The 19746-nt window shown below is 35.3% G+C and overlaps 2 protein-coding genes across 4 annotated transcripts in view; one reads left to right on the plus strand and one right to left on the minus strand.

The window, feature by feature from the left end:
- IFT74 (intraflagellar transport 74) overlaps positions 1-19602 on the minus strand; it is a 36368-nt gene extending 16766 nt beyond the window's left edge. Inside the window, exons 1-13 of one of the 2 annotated variants that reach the window (XM_083883233.1) lie at positions 19502-19602; positions 18855-19001; positions 18272-18407; positions 17716-17764; positions 16816-16914; positions 16593-16653; positions 16101-16160; positions 15086-15147; positions 4247-4385; positions 3175-3237; positions 2399-2542; positions 1302-1342; positions 47-126 (exon numbers count right to left, since the gene is read on the minus strand). In XM_083883233.1, the coding sequence (XP_083739359.1) occupies positions 47-126; positions 1302-1342; positions 2399-2542; positions 3175-3237; positions 4247-4385; positions 15086-15147; positions 16101-16160; positions 16593-16653; positions 16816-16914; positions 17716-17764; positions 18272-18407; positions 18855-18977 (1057 nt within the window). In that variant the 5' untranslated portion in view covers positions 18978-19001; positions 19502-19602. The remainder of the gene's footprint in view (positions 1-46; positions 127-1301; positions 1343-2398; positions 2543-3174; positions 3238-4246; positions 4386-15085; positions 15148-16100; positions 16161-16592; positions 16654-16815; positions 16915-17715; positions 17765-18271; positions 18408-18854; positions 19002-19501) is intronic. The other variant, XM_083883234.1, reaches the window with a different exon arrangement.
- Positions 7722-15039, plus strand: LRRC19 (leucine rich repeat containing 19). 2 transcript variants are annotated; one of them, XM_083883235.1, is made up of 5 exons: positions 7722-7852; positions 10288-10380; positions 11353-11863; positions 12053-12256; positions 13480-15028. In XM_083883235.1, the coding sequence occupies exons 1-5, from the start codon at positions 7826-7828 to the stop codon at positions 13800-13802; spliced, it is 1158 nt and encodes a 385-aa protein (XP_083739361.1). In that variant the 5' UTR covers positions 7722-7825; the 3' UTR covers positions 13803-15028. The 2 variants fall into 2 exon arrangements, with proteins under 2 accessions (XP_083739361.1, XP_083739362.1); XM_083883236.1 differs by lacking the exon at positions 12053-12256 and having other exon boundaries at positions 13480-15039.
- Positions 19603-19746: the final 144 nt, after the last annotated feature.

Consider the following 19746-nt stretch of genomic DNA (forward strand, 5'->3'; position numbering starts at 1 on the left):
AACAGATGCACCTCTGTATAGTCTGCAACAACTCTAAGCATACTACCTTGATGATTCTCCAGATCCGTATCAAGTCGTTGAATGACCTTTTTCAAATAATCTGTTTTTTCTTTTACTTCTGCCAACCTAACAAATAGATAACGGAAGTCAAGGTTAAAACTGTGTTGTAAAATACTTATTTATTTTAGATAAAACTGAAGAGAGAAGTCAAGAATAAAAATAGAAAATGTAAATTTATCAAAACCAAAAGAATATCAGGATGATCTTGTTATTATAAAAGGTATGTAAATCATCTGTCACTTTAGTAATCTATTTATTAAATAGAAGTTCTGTAGCTCCTTTTTATTAAAAACCAATTTTTGTTCAGCCATCAGTAATTTTTAGCTTACTCAACTAGTCCCTCTGCTGGTTGCTATTCAGCCTTGGAGTGGTACAACATAAATGTTAAACTGCAATAAGCCTATTCCTAAAACTGTTTTCAATAAAATCCACTAAGAAATTTCCAAACAAAACACTCCACTATGTATTCAATCAAAGTATGAAATGAAACTACCTTTAACACATTTCTACATAAAATCTCCAATATAGTTCTTTGTTATTGTTGTCTATTAAAAAAATCTGTTAAGCAATGTTTTATCCAATCAAAATGCATTAAAAATTAACCAATAATTATAGTTGGAAATATCACTTAAAAGAAATTAAAGTTGTTTCTAGGAGATTTTATTAATTTTTCTTTCAAGAAAGAGAAGTCAAGAGGCTCAAAACCAGAAAATACTGTACTGTTTTATTTATTTACCCCTCAATAATTACTTGACTTTCTGGCCAGTCTTTGGAAAGGCCCAGTACCTAAGAATCAAGAAGCAATGCCCTTCTACTCTTTAGAATTGAACTTTTGTAACTCTTAGATTTTAAGAACACATAAACAAACTTAAAAATGTGACTGCAGTGTAATGAAGGCTCAATTTCATAGCTGCCCCAGAGGATCTGCTCTTACAAATCAAAGTTTTCTTCAGCCTTAAACAAGTTTAAGTCAGCATTATTACCAATTTATATTCTCAAGTTGTGTTCCTAAGGGATGGAAGTATCTTATTATGCAGATCTAAATGTCTTATCGCTACTAAACTTGTTTACCCGAAACAGAAGAACATATTCTGTTCTCTGTGGAAGGTTAAGACTAGTAGAGGTTTAAAGAAGTGGTGATGCTCTAAAAGTCTATAGAAATACACTTTGTGAAGGAACACAACTATGTGTCTTTAGGGTGTACATGTAATTTATAACAACAGTATAATAGGGTTACTCACTGTCTTTCCATGCTTGCAATTTTTTGACTATCGTCTTTAACCTATAAAAAGTTCAACAATGTTAACATCTGAAATTAAATCTACAAATGAGAAAAGGAAAATATAAAAAAAATCTGAATTCAAAATACAGAGAACAGAAACTCAACATTTGAAATCACAAATTTGTGACATAGTCCAACAAGAAGTGATATGATTTAAGTGTTGTATCTTCCACAGGCTTAAAAATCATACTTTAAAAAACTAAATAACCTTTGAATTGGTCTTTCAGACTAATAATCTATAAAGTATAAATAGCTAGTTACAGTATACGCCATTGTAAACATCCAATTGCTCCTAGACTAGGACACCTGCTCGGTATCACCTAAGGATACTCTCTGGAGTTAGGTTACAAGAGCTGTTCAACCGGATCAGTTTTCCCAACCAACATATCTCATGAATAGGAGCAAGTGAACTAGCTGAATTTTGTTTTCTTAAAATAATAGAATGGTTTGGGTTAGAAGGGACTTTAAAGATCATCTGTTTCCAACTCACCCTTCCCCCTACTCCCCAGCCCTGCTATAGGCAGGCATGCCATCCTCTCGATCAGGTGCCCCCATCCAACCTGGTCTTGAACACTTCCAGGAACCGGGCATCCATATGTTCCACTGCCTCACCACCGTCCATAGTTAAGAATTTCTTCCTAACATCTAGTCTAAATCTTCTGTCTTTTAGTTTAAAACAGTTGGCACATGCTATCGTTTTCTGCTTTTTTTTAATAAGCCCTCTTTAAGTATTTTGCTATAGAGTCTCTCCAGAGCTTTCTCTTCTCAAGGATGGACAGCTCCAACCCTCTCATCCTGTCTTCATAAAAGAGGTGCTCCAGCCCTGGGATTATCTTCACAGCCCTCTTTTGAACCCACTACAACAGGTCTCCAGGTTTTGTCTGAACCTGAAATATCCCAACCTTCCAATTCATTAACTATTTTTAATGTCAGACTATTTACACTGCCTAGAGCATAAATAAAGGAAAAGTCCAAACTTAAGCATTTTCAAGTATTATCACACTTAATAATACTGACTTGGGGAATCTTTTACATAACAACATTTTCTATTCTTGCCTGCTTTAGTAATCTCTCTCTTTCCTCGTGTGGAGACTCCATGTTCTTATCCTCAGCAATCATTCGATCTCGACGTTCCTTGAGCTCATGGATCTTTTCATACAACTCCACAGCTTTCTGTTTCACCCCAGAGTGTGCTATTTCCTGTTGGGAAAAGCAAACACCTACTAGCTATTCTCAGATGAGAAGAAAGCATTGTGGAAATCATGCTTTAGTTAAGCAACATTTACCTATACATTGCAAGTGAAGCATATTTCTTACAAAAACTACAGAGACAGTAAAAAGCACTCTATAAAGTACTTTATAAAAACTAAAATTTATAATCCATATTGTCAATATCGCAATTTCTGGAGTAGAATTTGCCAATCAGTTACTTCTTGATTTACAAGTTCTTCCTTGGGCCAGTTTTCTGAGGAGATTTATTACTTCACAGTTTCTTGGGGATTTCAAACTATGTACAACATTCAAAAGGACTGAAAAGTATCTAGCAGTATTTGAGAATTATATTTTCTGACTGTATGCTTCAGCTCATAGATCCTTTTATTCAAGAATATCCAATATGAAAAAATTCTCCTCAATAAGACATTTTTACACAAAACTGATTAGAAATTATCAGTGGAAACCAGAGAGGCAGATTTGCCTTCCCACACTGAGCGTGATCCTACAGCATTTGAAAATTTAAGGAAAAGAAATTATAGGTATTTTTTCTACTGTATTACTTTTTACACTAGCATTCAGGGAAGATTAGTAAAGAGACCACTTGTTATCATACATACAGCTCTGAGACTTTCTTCCTTTACATTTAGTGCATCTAATTCCTGCTGTTGAACAATCAATTCCTAAAGAGGAAGCAAAATGCAGAATTTAGATAAAAATTACAACTTAACTACGTTTTTGCTCTAAACCTTAGTATGTATCAAATGCTGTAAGCTGTCCCATTGCTGCTCTGGAATATTTGAAAGATAAGACTCTGTCCAGCTCCTTCTCATAACTCAGATGTAGTAAGTAGCCAGCTACTTTCAGCATCCAATTTTTCCATTACTCTTATTGTTATTTGCAGTTGGGCACTACCAAAAAATAGTTTGCCCTTTTTCTGCTATTTTTTTCTTAAAATCAGTACCATGTATGTACTTCAGAAGTTTAGGGAAAAAAATTAAAATCTGAACCAGTCATGACAGTTTCTTCACAGTCCAGGAAGAGACAGGTAAAACCCTGACTAGTGATTCAGCTCATTCTAAGACAGATGGGAAACACCGAATTTATCTCTGTACAGACTATACAGAGAAACTTTTAAGACTGTATGGCTTGAACTAGATTGTCCTGGAGAGCCTAGAAATGTTACTCCTGTTGTTAACATAAGAATTTGTGAGGTAACAAACATTTTATATAAAGGCCAGTATCATTTTTATGTATCTTTTTTTTATGATACATTCAGACATACAATGATAAAAACAATAGCTAGCCAGATTCACTTTTTTACACAGGAAGAAAACTTTCTATTCAAGTGAACTACAAAAATTTCTGGGGTTATTTTTCCTTTTTGCTTGCTTTTTACACATGATGAGACATCTGAGTATTGCAGCGGCTTTTAAAAATTGCATGTCAAACCCTAAATTCAAACAGAAAATTGTGAACAATATTTCTTCTTAAAGTATGAAATATAAAAAGGCAAAGAATTTGGCCTTAGTTCACTTGCTCTATTTTTAGGATTCTACAATTGACTAAGACACCAGGAAGCTTTTTTATTGTATTACTCTGTTGTCAAGTTCCTTAGTACTTAAAATTTATCTAAACCTCATGAATCCAGGTTAGGAAATATTTTAGGTAAGCATAATGAAACAAACCAACCTGAGAGAGTTTTTCATTAGCAACTTTCATTTCCATATATTTAGCTTGATTTTCCTGTGTCATGTATTTCATTATATCATCTGCCACAACCTTTTCATGCTGAATATCTTCTTCTATATCTTGAAGTAACTTTTCTGTGCTGTAAAAATAAAATGTTTTTGTAACTTTTACTGATGAAACTTTTTTACAAAAACTTTGATTTTGTAACTTTTACTGATACATATTGTAGGCACTCATTTCAAACATCAGTATTCCTTCAGTATCACTGAAGTGCTCAGTGTAACACAAAAAGCTTAGACTCTATAAAAATGAGTTACCAACTTGTATCTAATCTTCTTGGAGCTCAATCAACTATAAAAACATTCACAAAATGTAGAGAAGATGAAGAATTCTCTGCCTTTATAATACCCACATGGTATTTTCCAACACACCCACACTGTCTAGCTGCATTGGTTTCAACACTGGCAAAAGAATGGTATTTCCTCCCAATCAGTGAATTTCTGGAGTAACAACAGGCAGTTTGAAATTAGGAAGCTGGTATGCAATTTGTGAATGCACATTAAGAAAATATAACACAGATATCAGGACCTGACAGCACCAGATGATGAAGATGATGAACAGGTTACTCTTTGCAAAGAATTGTTGATTACTTCAGAATAGATAGTGGTTTCAGAGGTCTGAACAGTGTAGCTTTAAAACTATGCAATAACTAAGAAATTAGGCATTTCTTACATTCTTGATTCAGCATTTTAATCTTTTTAGGAAATCGATAGTTTGCAAATATAAAAACTTTACCATTCCAGCTATAGTGAGCTATAAGCAACTGCCTTATCAGATTTAAAGAACACATAAAGAACTGTTCTCACTGTTTTATGGTAAGTATAGTAATTTCTATGAAATTCCTGAAAGCTAGAGAGTCAACTTGAGAACATACTTGAAGGAAATTAAAAAGTCCCCCACTCCTGAGACCCTGAAGACTATAGCTTAATTCCCGTCATTGTTCGTGAAAGATTGCTTAAACAGTTTGCTTTTTTCCAGAGTGATTTCTCCTGTTAAAAATGACAAAACCAGTCAAATACCTTCCTTCAGGATTTTTTTTCTTCTCTTTTTCATAAAATTTTCCTGAATTGTAAGATGACAAGTTGTAAATTGTGTAACTGACACTACTGGATCAAAGACTGCAGACAAGAAGGCCCTCAAGTTTAAGAGGTGGTGCAAAATAGTAGAACCGCACAATAATAATTTCAGGGCAAGGAAATAATGAAATTATTGTAGAAGTAGAGTACAGTTGACATTGGAATGGACTCTGAAGGCTGTCCAGTCCAATCTGCGCCCTACTCAAAGTATGGTCACTCTAGACCAGGATGTGAGTGTCTTTTTCAGGTTTTCAGTATCTTGAAGGATGGATGCACCACAACCTGTTTAGGCAATGCTTTGATGTTTGTTCATTCTTAGGAACAGAAGAGTTTTTCCTGATATTTAAATGGACTTTCCTGTTCTGCAATATGTAGTTGTTGTCTTTGGTCCTGCCCTTAGGCATCACTGAGAGCAGCTCCATTTTCTTAACCCCTGGCCCTGAGGTATTTACTTTGACAAAATATCCACTAAGCTCTCTCTTCTGGAGATTAAATAATGTCAGTTCTCTCAGTGTTTCCCCATAGTTTTCATTACTTACAAGGAATTCTCAATAGAGTTTCAAAAGTGTAACCACTTCCAACTAGCTTTATCTATACCCTGAAGATCTATAATCTCTGTTATGTATAATCTCTACATAATAAGGATATTATGTAGAAATTCTGTAAGGTTAGCAGGCCATGTTGCAAAAATGCTTTGGACCTGATGATGATGAAACAAATCAAAGTTATGATCTAATTAGTACAGCAAATTTGGAGTGCACTGGAACTGCGTAAGAAATACTGGATGGTTGTAGCATGACATTAAATTTAATACCCTCTTGAGACTAAAACAAGTTTATTCATACCCAGTCCAAATATGAGGCCCAATAATATGAGTCCAAATAATATGCAAGTGCACCAGTTTATAAATGGTTAATTACATAAAATGTGGTAGTGGAAAGAAGCTATTTTTTAAGCTACAAGAGTAGTTTGAGCCACGACTTTTTGGAAGGCAAGGAGCTAGGAGCTGTCAGGAAGCTTTCATGTTATTTCTTTCTTTATTGCTCCTCATGCCTCATTGTGGACCTATGAGATCTGTTGCAAGGTCTCAAGCAGTGACACTTTCTCTCAAATCAAGCCCAACTGCAGACATGGAAGAAAGAAAATAGAGAAAGTGCAGTAAGAAATTCAACAAAATGCTAAGGGTGCTGATTTTCAAAAGAAATCTCCACTCTAGATGTAATTCTTCTGGAGACACCGCAGTACAGCTTAGAGGGACCTTGTATTTAAATACAAACATGGCGCCTTGCCTAGAGCCCCCTCTATTCAAAGCATGTGTGAACACATTACAGAGTAGTCTGTTTACATGAGGCAATTCTCTTTTTCTTACATGATATGGACTCCTGGCTAAATACTTCAAAATGATCCAGCATGTCCTTGAGATGAGCAATGTCTGACTTACTGTGACACATCTTCTCTGGCAGGGACCTTCTGAGGGAAGGCTGCAACTTAGCGATTTTTCAAGAGGCAATAAAAAAAATCAGCAATGGCTATGACAGAAGCATAATTCATTACCACAGGCAATTTGAACATATGCATGAAGCTGAATCAGGGATGAAGCTTGGAAAAATTGTAGAATGTTTTAACATATTATGCAAAAAAAGGTGCCAATAACAACAAAGACATAGTGAGGTAAAACAATTTATACAGCCACATATTAGAGAGGAATGGAGATGGAAAGGAGATGAACTGTTCTGTAGCTTGGTGGTATGCACTGGACAGAATGAGCACTAATGCAAGTAAAAATTTATAGGGCACAGCGCTTGTATATCAATACATTTCCTTTTTTTCAGCCTGTACATAGACATTCACTCTAGAGCAAGTATGATTTGTTTTTAGAACTTCTTCCTTAATAAGGAAATATGGCCTTTATTACAGACATCGTTGCAGTGCATGTAATTCTTTGTAAATAATGAGCTTTAAGTATCGCCCTGCAGCTCCTCTGATGATGATGTTTCCAAAACACAAGCATTAACACAGAGTTATCTAGCTACTCGGAAGCTTTACTTGGGTATGCAAATATCCTGACATTTTCTTCATTTGATGAATGATCAAATTAAAAATGCAAGTCTTTTTCCACGTCTAGCATTTCTTTAATTGATTATAACTCAGCTTGCTTGTAGATCACCTCTGGCATTTAAACTCGCTGCTTCCTTTACAATCTGGAACTTGACACTTAAGCATACTACAATTAGACTTTCCTATTGGCTGCTAATCCAATTAAATCCTAGATGATTATAAGAAGTTGCTCAACTTAGTCAATCTTTTGCCAAGGATTTTCTATGTTTATTATTTTTTTACACTGCCTGGTTATTCATCAGGTGCAAAGGTTGAAGAAAAACAAAGTGCTGTTTCACCATGTTATTTCTTGTCAGTGCACTGAAAAATCTACACATGTGTACATATGATACCTCTAAGAAGCAACCAAAAGGTAAGACACTTGACATGTCTAATTCAGAATGCAGGCAAAGATTTATTAGTGTAACTTTGTTGCTAGCCTGGAAGCAAACACATCTCAAGGTGCATTAAAATTTCACAAATTAGTATGAACCTTGGACATGCTGAGTTGTTAAGCAAATTCTACTCCATTAGAAAGCTGGGGAATAGACTCTGAAAACCAGACTGATTCTATAAACTCAATTACCTCCCCAGAAAAAGAAAAATCATTACATTATTTTAAAATTATATAATTTTCAAAGTTCTCTGATGGAAATTTTTAAGAAAGTACTTCTAATTACAAGGAAATATCAAAGTACTACCAATGTATTTCTAGTGTATTGCCAGGCTAAGTCTCTTTCCAAAGCAGTTAGTTTAAACAGCAGCTCATAAAATCTGGTTCTAGTAAAATGCTAAACTGCAACTAAAATTACAGATACTTTCCTGTTCTTTTACTGATTATACAGGTTCACACACACAAAATGCAAGCAGTCATATTTGTAATGGATTTCTTTTTGTAAGAAATCCTTTCGCTTTCATCGGAAACTAAATTAAGAGCTAGAAGTTATGTATTGGACTTAGACACACATACAACTTAAATTTTCAACTTGGTCGTTATTAATTTACAGATTAACATTGAAAACAATATTTAATACATTTTCCCATTCTATTTAAGACAGCTCTTGTCTTGTGATCCGAAAACTACAATAATACTATTAATCTATATCTATAAATTGCCAGGTTAAGACCTGCTCTGTTTCTGAACATCTAGGAAGCTGTATCTTTAAAGTCCAAATATGCTGCAAGATCCAGATGTTAAAACGGTCATTTTGGGAGTTCTCAAAGTGCATCATGCCCTCCACTTACAATACACAAACTAAAAAAAAAGACTAAAATAATATGCAAGCCACTAGTACCACTACTGACAAGTGCAAAACCTAATATAGAACGTAATTCCACAGGGGCTGCTGCTGCTAGCACATGTTCCAAGTCCTGGCCATGGATAATGGCTAAATGGCAAAAGGTTTATGAACTCTCTTTGTATTCAATATAAGTTTCTGACAGAAGTAGAAATACAAAATGGGTCAGAGCATTGTAAGTGGCATTTATCTTCCTCTTTTTTCCAAGAAGTTACGAAATTTCCAGGTTGATCCAGTTAGGTGAATGAGGTCAATTCTCCGACACGCAAATACAGAGAGAAGTTATCAAATAGACTTGATCAGTTTGTTCTATGACCTCATTTATTTCACTATTATGAGCACTCATTTTAAGGACTGGTGGAAGTTTTGCAAATCTGACAGGCCTGTATTTAGCATTGTTTGTACAATTAAACTTCCTTATTTAATTTCCCCAATCTTTCCTGGTAAATTCAGTGAATGCTTTGTACAGTTCACTTCAAACAAGTATATCACAATATATCTTTTGGGTTTCTATTACTTTGGAAGATAGAAATCTGGCAAGGAGATACTAAGATTAACTTGACACCCTATCTTTTCAGATGCTTAAGAAAAACTAGAAAAATTAAATGTTCATTCCCTTTAACATAACATTTTCATTGAAGTGTACATAAACAGGGACTAACTTAACACCTCACAGACATGGTGTAACATTTCTGCTCAAAATTAATAGATGCTGCAAACAGTCTCTGATTCAAAGGCAATGACTGAGAAATCCTTTCTTTGAGAGAAGTTAATGTTACAGTAAATACCATCTGTAGGACCCTTCCTAACTTTCAAAAAATAAGGCTTGGATCTGTACAGAAACTCGATCACTAGAGATTGAACAATGTTTACATAGTTTCAAAGATCAGAGCAACACCTATACCTTCATAATAGACAAGTCTAGGCTTATGTCACACTATAGGTTATATATTATGGACAACAATGAGATTAAAAGATTGATCTTCCAATTTAAAATTCACAAAAATGCTTAGTAACCTACCTAAGAACATAAAAGAAATCTGACTGGACAAACCAACAATTGTTTGGTGGAATGCTCTGCCTCTGTCAGACAACAAGAGAAATTGCACAGGGAGAGCATGTAAGCACCAATACTTTCTGCAGTTTACTCCAATCATAGTCTTCCAGTATCCATAATGCTTTAACAGGGATATTAATGAGTACAGCCCTGCCTATTTGTTTTATACATTTATGATACTTTTCTCTATTAACTTGTCTAACCAATCCCTTTTCTATTTGCTGATACAGTCTGAACACTGGATTTTAGGTCTGGCTCAATTAAGTTAAAGCTGAATTCATTAATCCTCATAACCCTTGTTTTTCCATTTAATTTTACATTACAAAGTATTTATGTAGAACAACATTTATTAAACCATCACTGAAATAACTGTATCTATTAATTTGTTAAACTACCACTACAGAAGACATCAGTAATTCTGGTCTTGGTATGCAGGTGTTTTTTTTTTACCAGGCTCCAAACATGAAGCTCTATTTGCTTGTGATCTTGGCTGGAACACTGTTTTTGAATCCAGTCACTGCTGACTGCAACATTACTTCTCAAACTGTAAGTCTTACATTGATCTGAACTACTATTACTTTTGAAAAATATACTTGAAGCAGAAGACATTTAAAAAACTGTTTCATAAACATGAAAGTCTTGAAGAAAGGAATAAAAAATGCGAGTAAGAAGTAGTTTTTAGTGTAATGGAAAATTAGCTGATGGTAGTCATTGTAAGTGGGTGAATAACACTGACACATATTTGAGATGATTTTGTACCTCAAATTCTTCCAGACAAGAGGAATGCCTCCATACATACAAATAAATAAACAAACAAATAAATAAATATATAAATGTACTCTTTTCAGAAAACAAAAATATTTCAAGGTATTGAGAGCAAAGACTCAAATCAGAAAAGACTGTAGCTATGCTAAATCTTAACACAGAAAACCAAAATGAAGTTAAGTGCTATAGCAAATACATATATAATATAAATAATTAACAAAATAAATGTTTTGTTGAAGGTCTGCTCTAAAAATGTTATCTTAAATTAAGGGTAAACATAGATGTTTTTAAAAAAATACGTTTTAGAAAGCATATTTAAATTAATTTCCAGTCTTGAATAAACTTCCTCTATGATACCTTCTTTCCAGATTATGCAGGAAAGTAATTCTTTTTTTACCTAACAAATAATTCATTCCAAATATTAATTCCAAAATGGTATGCCAAACTGGTTACATTTTGGATGACCATCACATAAAGATCCACGCATCTAAGCACAGAGCTCAGCACAAAGTGCTCTGGAACATCAGGCCTCTAGACAGTAGGAGGATTCATTTCACTGTATCACCAGACCATGAGTGAGTTAAGGAAGATGCAAATAGAACTTCATGAAGAGCAATATAACTTTTTTTTTAAAGTGACAGCATTAAAAATAGAAGATAGTTTTCCCTGCCTTTAACAGTCGTCACTGGAACACATTCATTAGTAGACTTTTCTACTGTATTTCATTGTTGTCATTCTCTTTTTTTTCAACAGGTTGTTTGTGAGGAGTCTGGAAAGAACCTCTTTAATATCTCCGTCAACCTTTTTCAAAACATCACTAAATTAAGCCTTAAAAAGAATAACATCACTCTAGATAATCATGACAAAGAGATTCTTGGGCGTTTTATTAATCTCACTGAACTTCATCTGAATGAAAACAACATTACTGTACTGAACAATAACAGCTTCTACAATCTGAAAAATCTTATAACTCTGGATATTAGCAACAACTGTATTAGCACAGTTCATAAAGCAGCATTTTCAGGATTAAATCAACTCTCAGTGTTGAATCTATCCTATAACATGATTGTTCAACTAGATTCAGATACATTTACTTCTCTAGAAAACCTGTCAGTTTTAAATCTACAGTATAATTTTCTGAAATATTTTCATGTAACATCATCTTTTAGACTGATTAAAATTGTTTTAGCTGGAAACCCATGGATCTGCTCCTGTGACCTCCTTGACTTACACATATGGCTAACTACCTCCAATGTGACACTAGGTAAGTTTTGGTAAGAGCAGCATTTAACATTTTTTTTTACATCAAATAACATTACTGTGCATTTTTTCCTGATGTGGATAAAATCCACCATCAATTTACCCATATTATGCAGTAATACAATAGCTAGCTAAGAGATTTTTTGAGTGCCAAAAAATTATCAGCATCCCTTTTCACTGCTCACATTCACAGAAAATGAAAACAACACTAGATGTACACTACCAAACATGGAAAAAATCTCCATCAAGATGGCAGCTATCCAACCAGCTGACTGCAAAACTGAAAAGACTCCTTCAGAAAACACTGTAACTTCCACTCCTGCTGTTAATCTTAGAAGTAGGGCCTCAGCAGCTCTGACTCCAAACAACATCACTGGAAACAATGGAACTCAAGCAGGTAATACACAGATATTTCACTTTACTGCTTATGAGCTGTTCAATTTGCTGTTCCATGACTTTATACTGTTTTGCATTCCTAGTACACTGACTCTTCCATAAAAGCTAGGGCTACAGAACAAGCATATTTCCACGTTCTGGTAGACAGTCACACATATTACAGTGAATGTTAAGGTCTATTGAGTAAGACCTTTATCTGTTGCAAAACAGATAAACTCCACAATCCTCAAATTATGCTAAAAAATGATGGTGAAATTTCAAAGCCATGAAATTCAGATAATTGTCTTGATCTCTGCCTAACAGGAACTAGGGAAGCAACTTTCAAAAAAATTGCTTTTTCCAAACTAACTGCTTTCTAGATGTAGTTGTCTTCCTAAAACGTGATAGCATGAACTTAAGAGATTTTACTCCTGTGCTGTGTTCAGTATTAAGGATGTGAATGTGCCCATTGCACATTCTTTAGAAATTTCAGTGATAGTTTCCTCACCTTTCTTCACCTGTTCAATGCTAATCTTACATGGCAATTATCTCTTCCATCCTGAAATGCTTTACTTCTTTCTTCTAGCTAAAGCAGGAAAGTTATCTACAACTACATAAACAAACTATAAGTGACCACTGTGATATGTTTCTTTAGCTGTACCAGCTTATAATTTATTTTAAGATAGTGGCCAGCACACAAAACCAGCTCCTAGATAAAGACTACTGGCAACTACAGTTTACTGAATTTTTTATTATAAAAGAAGCACAACTGAAAGGATATGCCAAACAAAAACCACAATATTTTAGGGATCAGACATTATCACCATATAAAAAGCAAAGCCTGGGAAATAGAATTTGAAGCCAGCTATGGATTACGTTTTTCCAAAAGCTAATTTTGAAACTTAATTTTTGGAAAAGAATATTTTATATGTATTTATCATTTTTATCTTTTATATGCCCCCCCTTTGAAATAGACTTTGAAACAACTATATTTTATAAATATGCAAGGTAGATTTATACTGCTAGGAAATATGATATGCACACACATTGTTAGTCTCAGTGATATCACTAACTCCCTAGCAACATAGCAACATTCTACTAAAGCTCTGGAGACACTCAGTAATTCCTCTATCAATGTTTACTTTGTGAGTTCTCAATTTAATTATGAAAAAAATCATACTTAACTTCTTTCTAGTATTCCTCATGAAGATTACTCTTCTTTTTTTCCTTTTTATTTTTTTAAAGAGTTACCAGTTGTTGGCAAAAGCTGGACTTTCCTAGCAGGTGTCCTAGGGTTTGTCCTAGGCACTACACTCCTGATTTTTACTGCTGTCAAATGCCCAGCATGGTATCACTACTTCATCAGCTACCATCACCGTCGTCTGGAAGAAAACGACTCAGAGATGTTTGAACAGGAGTTCTCAGCTGACATGAGTCCTTCTTCAGTATCAGGTACAAGCAGTGCAGAACTCACAGTAACATTTAAGAAAGTTCATGCATTTGGAGATGAAGAAGATGGATTTATTGAGGATAAATACATAGATGTTTATGTAAACGAGGAGCGTTAATGTCTTAAACAATGGATGCTGAACTGACATTTCAAAAATATAGTACATTTGTACTTCCATTTTATGCTTTACTACATACAATACAGAATGAAGTTATGCTATCTCCTTTCATCTTGCCAAGTCCGTAACAAGATTTTGCTACATCAGTCATGAAGTTAAAAAATGGGGATATATGCATGCATTACTGGCACAACACATACTTCAAAACATGCAAAAAATGCTCATAATCCACTTTTCATAAAATGTGTTTGGCTACTTATACTGGGGGGCTTACTGTATATTGTTTAACATGAACAAAGGAGCAGGTGAAGCTGGCATAATCATTAATGCTTTCATTGTGAAGATGTCTACAAGAGAAAAATAATTTCTCTATAACGTTGAACAGACCACAGCCAGGAGGGTTGAGTCCAAATCAGTGGTGTAGCAGCTCTGTAGTCTATTAGGCAAAGCTAACACAATCAGAAAATGAAGCATTTGGGTAGTTTTTTAATCCAAATTAGCAGAGCAAGAAAGACCAACTGTTGTATTCCCAAAAATGTGTATGTACAGTGCAACAATAAATTACCCTTACTGCATATCTACTGAACCAATTATTTTCTCTTTGTATTTTCTTAACACATAAAAATGCATTCAGGGTGGAACAGACACATTTGCAAGCTGTTGAAAACTACAGTATTAATAAAACATGACATTAACTGGGAAATGTGTTGCCTTGGCGTGCTTATCGATAGTCTCATTGCTGAGATTGCTTTTACTGGCAACAAGCAGGACCATACAGCTTTCTCCTGCACCTCTCTCCTGCCTAAATTAAGTATCTCAAAAGCTCACCTTGTAAGCCTATCACTACACAAGCCATTGTCATGGCTTACAAATTTTTATTGCAAGCATCTCAACATCCTCACTTTCTCTCTACACAACCCTACCTTACTACCCTGGTGAAGTTTCCACTCCTGCTTCCTGTCTTCACTCTGCTATTCCACAACAAAACTCCCAAAACCTGACAGTAGATTGTCAAAAGATAGGAGTCTCCACTGCCACCTAACTCTTCCTGGATGGCATGGTAATTATCTTCAGAAGAGTAACTAGAGTTTAATGCTAGGAACTCCAGCCGCAACCTGGCTGCTGTTATCTATGTAACTAATGTATCATCTTGAAATTGTTCAGGTATCACTTGTGATATGCATTGTGCTATTAGGGTAACAGGTAACACCTCAATTTTCCCAAGCTGAGTTACAAGAAGTTGAGTTATTCAAAGATGAAAAACATAGATTTAATGTACTTACGCTTGTCTTTTTGTGAAAATTTTATCTATACTCTGAGCATCTCGGTCATTCTGAACCTTTAACTTAAAAAGAAATTGAAATACAATCAAGTTTCTAATAAATCATGGAATCATATAAAACAGGAAAGGAAAACACCTCTTATGATCATCAAGTCCAACCCTTAACTCAGCACTGACAAGTCCAGCATTAAACCACATCCCTAAATACAATACTTCTAAATACTTTCAGAGAAATTGATTCATTTACTATTTCTGTGGGATCTATTCCTGAAACACTTATAATATACTGTTTAAAACTACACAGATGGGGTGAAACACATTCTTCTCTTTATGACACAGACATTGTATTTTTATTATTCAATCAAATGCAAGCAAAATAAAAGTTGTTTTGTCCCAGAAATATTCAGGTCATTTTTCATGTTACCAAAACAACCTTTACTGAAACTCATTTCTTTTGTTTATGGACAAATTAATTTATCATAAGAAATAAAATATGCATAATGCCATTCCCGCCTTAACACTTTCAGGATATGTTAGTAAATAAATAAGGCAAGCAAATATATCTTTGATTTTGTGGTGGTATTTCAGAGACCTATTTGATATTTTTTACACTGGAGACATTGAAAAGGCTGAAGACAAAAGAGAACTTAATGTCCAGAAGACCAGGCTTTACAAGGCAGTGCAGCCTGCTTAAATCTGCCTCTCTAAGACTAGTGTTCTGTGCTCCCAATAAATAAAAAATATAAAAAAAGATATTTTAACACTCATTATTTGGGTTGAGATAACATCCTTCTCAAATGTATATCACAGAAAACTATCATGGAGCTGCTAACACAAGACTTCAGGCAATTGTCTTACTGCTAACATGTTGCCAACATTACAAATAATTTTACTGGAAAAAATGGGCAAAGTTTTAAGTCAGTGCTGTGCTTTTTTAGACATGTCACACATCCAAAGTATCAAGAAATTAAAATATCATTTCACTGTTAAAGCATAGCAAATATTCTAATTCTTACCATATTGTAATCAGAGATCACTTCCGCCATATCTGTACTGATGTTAAGCATATCCACAACCTGAAACAAAACAGAATTCCAACCTGTTACTGCTCTCTTTTTCTTAAAAAGGAAAATCTGACAAAGGGTTCATGAAAACACAGCAAATTTTGGCTATTGCAACTGGAAAAAAAGTTATTTGGAAATCTGAATAGATTACATGTCATTTTCAGAAATAATCATCATTGTATGTAGCTGTTCTAAGCACTGAAATAGTACACAGCACCAATTTCTTAAATCCATATGCAGATGTTTCTCCTAATGTATAGTACACGTTTTGTTCTCCTCTCTTTCCATCTCTTTCCTTTCCAATAACTGAATAAAGGCAGAATTAACCAGTACAGTACATTTTTACATGGAAATGTCAAAAAATGATTCTGAATAAAGCAAAAACAGTACAAAGTAAGCAAAATACATGGGAGCATTCAGTATCAAAATTTGACAGTAGCATACCATGTTGTAGTCTGCTAGTTGACCTTGAAAATCTTTGATTTCACCAGCCAAAGCCTCTGCCCTAAATATGAAACAGAAAGTCAAACTTCAAATGTTAAGATTTGTATATGTAAAAAAAAAATAATTAAAAAATTATTCACTGATTCCTTGAAGCCTGCCCAATACTTGAAAATAGTCCTGTGACTTAGAAAGTTAGCACTGCATCAGCTGCAATACATCTCACCGTTTTTCATAGGACAAATAGACAGATTTCTCTTGCTTGTACATTTCTACTTCTTCCTGCAGCTTGTTAATTTCTGTTGTAAGATCATTTGTTTTACTTCTGCAAAAAAATAAAGAAAAAGAATCATTAACATTTGGATGTGCAACTAAAGCACAGCTGGAACAATAAATATATTTTTGGATAGGTGATTTGCAAATTAGTATCTCTCACATCGCACTTTGTTTCAGCTCAGCATTTCTCAGAAGAGGTAAGCATAGAAAAAAGCAAAATGGTTGTATCAGATAAAGTCCTAAGTAGTTGCTGGAAAACCTTGGTATGAAATGATACGTTTTAATTAGCTTTTTGTCTCTGCTGGTAAAACAGATGTAGAAATTAAAAAAACACAGTGTAATTTCACAGAATGTGGGTATCATCCATATTTCCAATGACGTCTTTTAGGACTACTTATTCAAAAACGTAATATGAGCAACTGATAAATTCTTGCATGCAATAGTTTGCACAAGGTCTTGACTTTGTCATTGCTAGCTGAATGTATAATCCAAGCAAACCATCTGAAATGTACAATAAAAGCTGTCTAGTTTGCAATGCTACTTCTTACATATGGAGCTACCAGACCTAATAAACATTGGAGGTGGAAGCTCAGAATCACTGATCCTCCACTTACAAATGCTGTGAGAGAGTATTTAACCTTAAGGTTTTGTTGTTAGGCTTGCTACGTGGAACATGTACTACTTCCTTTCTTCCTACAGAATATCTATATGCAAAATAACCTTCAGTCTTACAGCAGCCCTCTCACAGAAGTTCATTATAAGTGAACACCGCTTATTGCATGCTATTGTCAAGCTTCAACTTTGTGTCTGAAAGGGAACAGATGATTAAATGCATGGTGTTAAGACGTACCTCAGGACGCCAAGGTAGTATGTTTTATCCATTATCTGTCTCTGAGGACCTGATAAAAGAAAGTGAGAGGATATTTTGTTTAAAAAACCCCTAATGTAGATGAACACTAAATTAGGAAAACAATCTGCAAAATTTACATTAAAAATTTTACAACTAATATCTTTTAGTATTCTTATATAGTTATTACCTAATTTAAAAAAAGGCATTTTTAGACTGCTGTGAAGATATATATTACTAATCCAAATATATGAATAGTTACTACATAATAGAGTATTTTAAGTATTCTGTAATGATGGAAGAAGACACAATAACCTTGTTCTATTCTTTTGAATTATTTTTAAAGACAACTCAGTTATAGAAAAATATTCATCTTCTTTTGCTGCCAAGAGTAATGACAGATAAAGGGATGCTTGAATTTTCTCCTTCTTTTTGTGGCTCTTTTTAATCATGGCTCTTCACTCTGCAATTTATACAAGGATGAAAAGCTTTCCTTTAAAAACCTAAATAGTCTTTCAAAATGTTTATAGGTATCTTGAGGGCTATTTTCAGTAAATACCTTTCATTGCAGTTTTTATTCCACCTAATCCCTGTTGAGTCACTGGACGGTCTGCAACCTTAATCTGAGATGATAAGACCCCTCCAAGAGTCAAAGACCCACCATGAGAACCAGGTCTTGCTGTACTAGGAGGCACCTATAAAAAAACCAAATGAAAAATCTACCAAGTCTGAATTATTACTTTATTATCCTTAAGCAATTGCCAAAGCAGTTAAAAACTTCAGACAGTCTCTAACACTTTCTGTAGGAATCTTTTAGCATTTACATTGCCTCAGGGAAGCAAAGCTTCAGCCGAACATCTGCTGTAGAAGGTAAGAGGTTACCTTTGAGCAACTGTGATTTGTTCCATCTGTCTGCAACGTTAATGCTATTTAGGTCTCCCAGATGAACTCTGGATGCTGGATGTCCCTGACCCCTCTGGACAAGGTTTGCAAAATTTTATACAAAACTGAAATCTTAAATTCTTCATAAATAAAGAACTTCTCCTCACACCAGTCTTGGTACTTAAAAAAAAATTAGCAAAAAAAGGACAAAAATCTAAATACATCAAAAATATTTTAATTTTTAATATTTTCTAACATACCGCTGTTCCTACTCTGCCTGCTGACGGAGTTCTTGATGAAGAGGCAGGCCTTGATGAAGAGGTCAGTCCTATTCCTGCTCTTGAAGCAGAACGAGCTGTGGGAGGTCTGTTACTGCTGGCCATATTAGTTTCCTTTTTAGTTTCTCCCTGGCAAGATAAGAAATCATCCTTTGATTTACATAAAGTCCTTTAAACTATGAGAAACCGACTCTTTAAAGCATAAGTCTTATTAGAATGTCGAGGGGGGTTTGTTTTGGTTTTTCTGGTAATCTGCAGAGCACTTCCTTTCTGGAGGGCACCAGAGAGCGGCAGGGCTCAGGAGGGAGCACGACACGTCCACCAGTAAGTTGGGGCAGCAGTCTCTTTTCAGCGCTTAGTGAGCCCCCAGCTTATTCTTGTGGCATTTATTGTTTCAGTATCTGAATGCAAACCTCTAATGAAACAAACTGAAAGCGAGCAACTGCTGCAAAACACTCATTCAGGTTATTTACGGGGGGTCCGTAAGCCATCACCTGTCACTACGGCGATTCTAAACTGCGCTATCCCTGACAAACCCCGGCAACATTCGCCACCCCCGAAAGAGCCCATCCCAACCGCATAGCAGCGCAGAGCCAGCGCCCCGACCGCCCGGGGGCCCGGTCCCTCACCGCGCCCCTCAGCCGCCATCAGCCCGCGGACAGCGCCGCCGTATCGCGGCAACCGCCCGCACGGATATCGCGATGGCCACAAGTCTCGCTCCAGACCGCCGTGGCTCTCGAAGACTACGACTCCCAGAGGGCCTGGCGAGAGGAGAGCGGCGGCACAACCAGCCGCCTGAGCGCGGTGCTTGCCGGGATTAGAAGCCTCACCTTGGTCCGGCGGCGCGCCCTGCGACGGTGCTTCCGGCACGACT

This window comes from Zosterops lateralis, assembly GCF_965231275.1.
Source record: "Zosterops lateralis genome assembly, chromosome: Z".
Lineage (NCBI taxonomy): Eukaryota > Metazoa > Chordata > Aves > Passeriformes > Zosteropidae > Zosterops > Zosterops lateralis.

Bases quoted from the DNA above. Each gene is read 5' to 3' on its own strand.
- LRRC19 (XM_083883235.1), top strand. From the start codon at position 7,826: ATGATACCTCTAAGAAGCAACCAAAAG. The intron at 7,853-10,287 runs GTAAGACACTTG...TTTTTTTACCAG, and splicing joins CTCTAAGAAGCAACCAAAAG to GCTCCAAACATGAAGCTCTA. The intron at 10,381-11,352 runs GTAAGTCTTACA...TTTTTTCAACAG, and splicing joins GCAACATTACTTCTCAAACT to GTTGTTTGTGAGGAGTCTGG.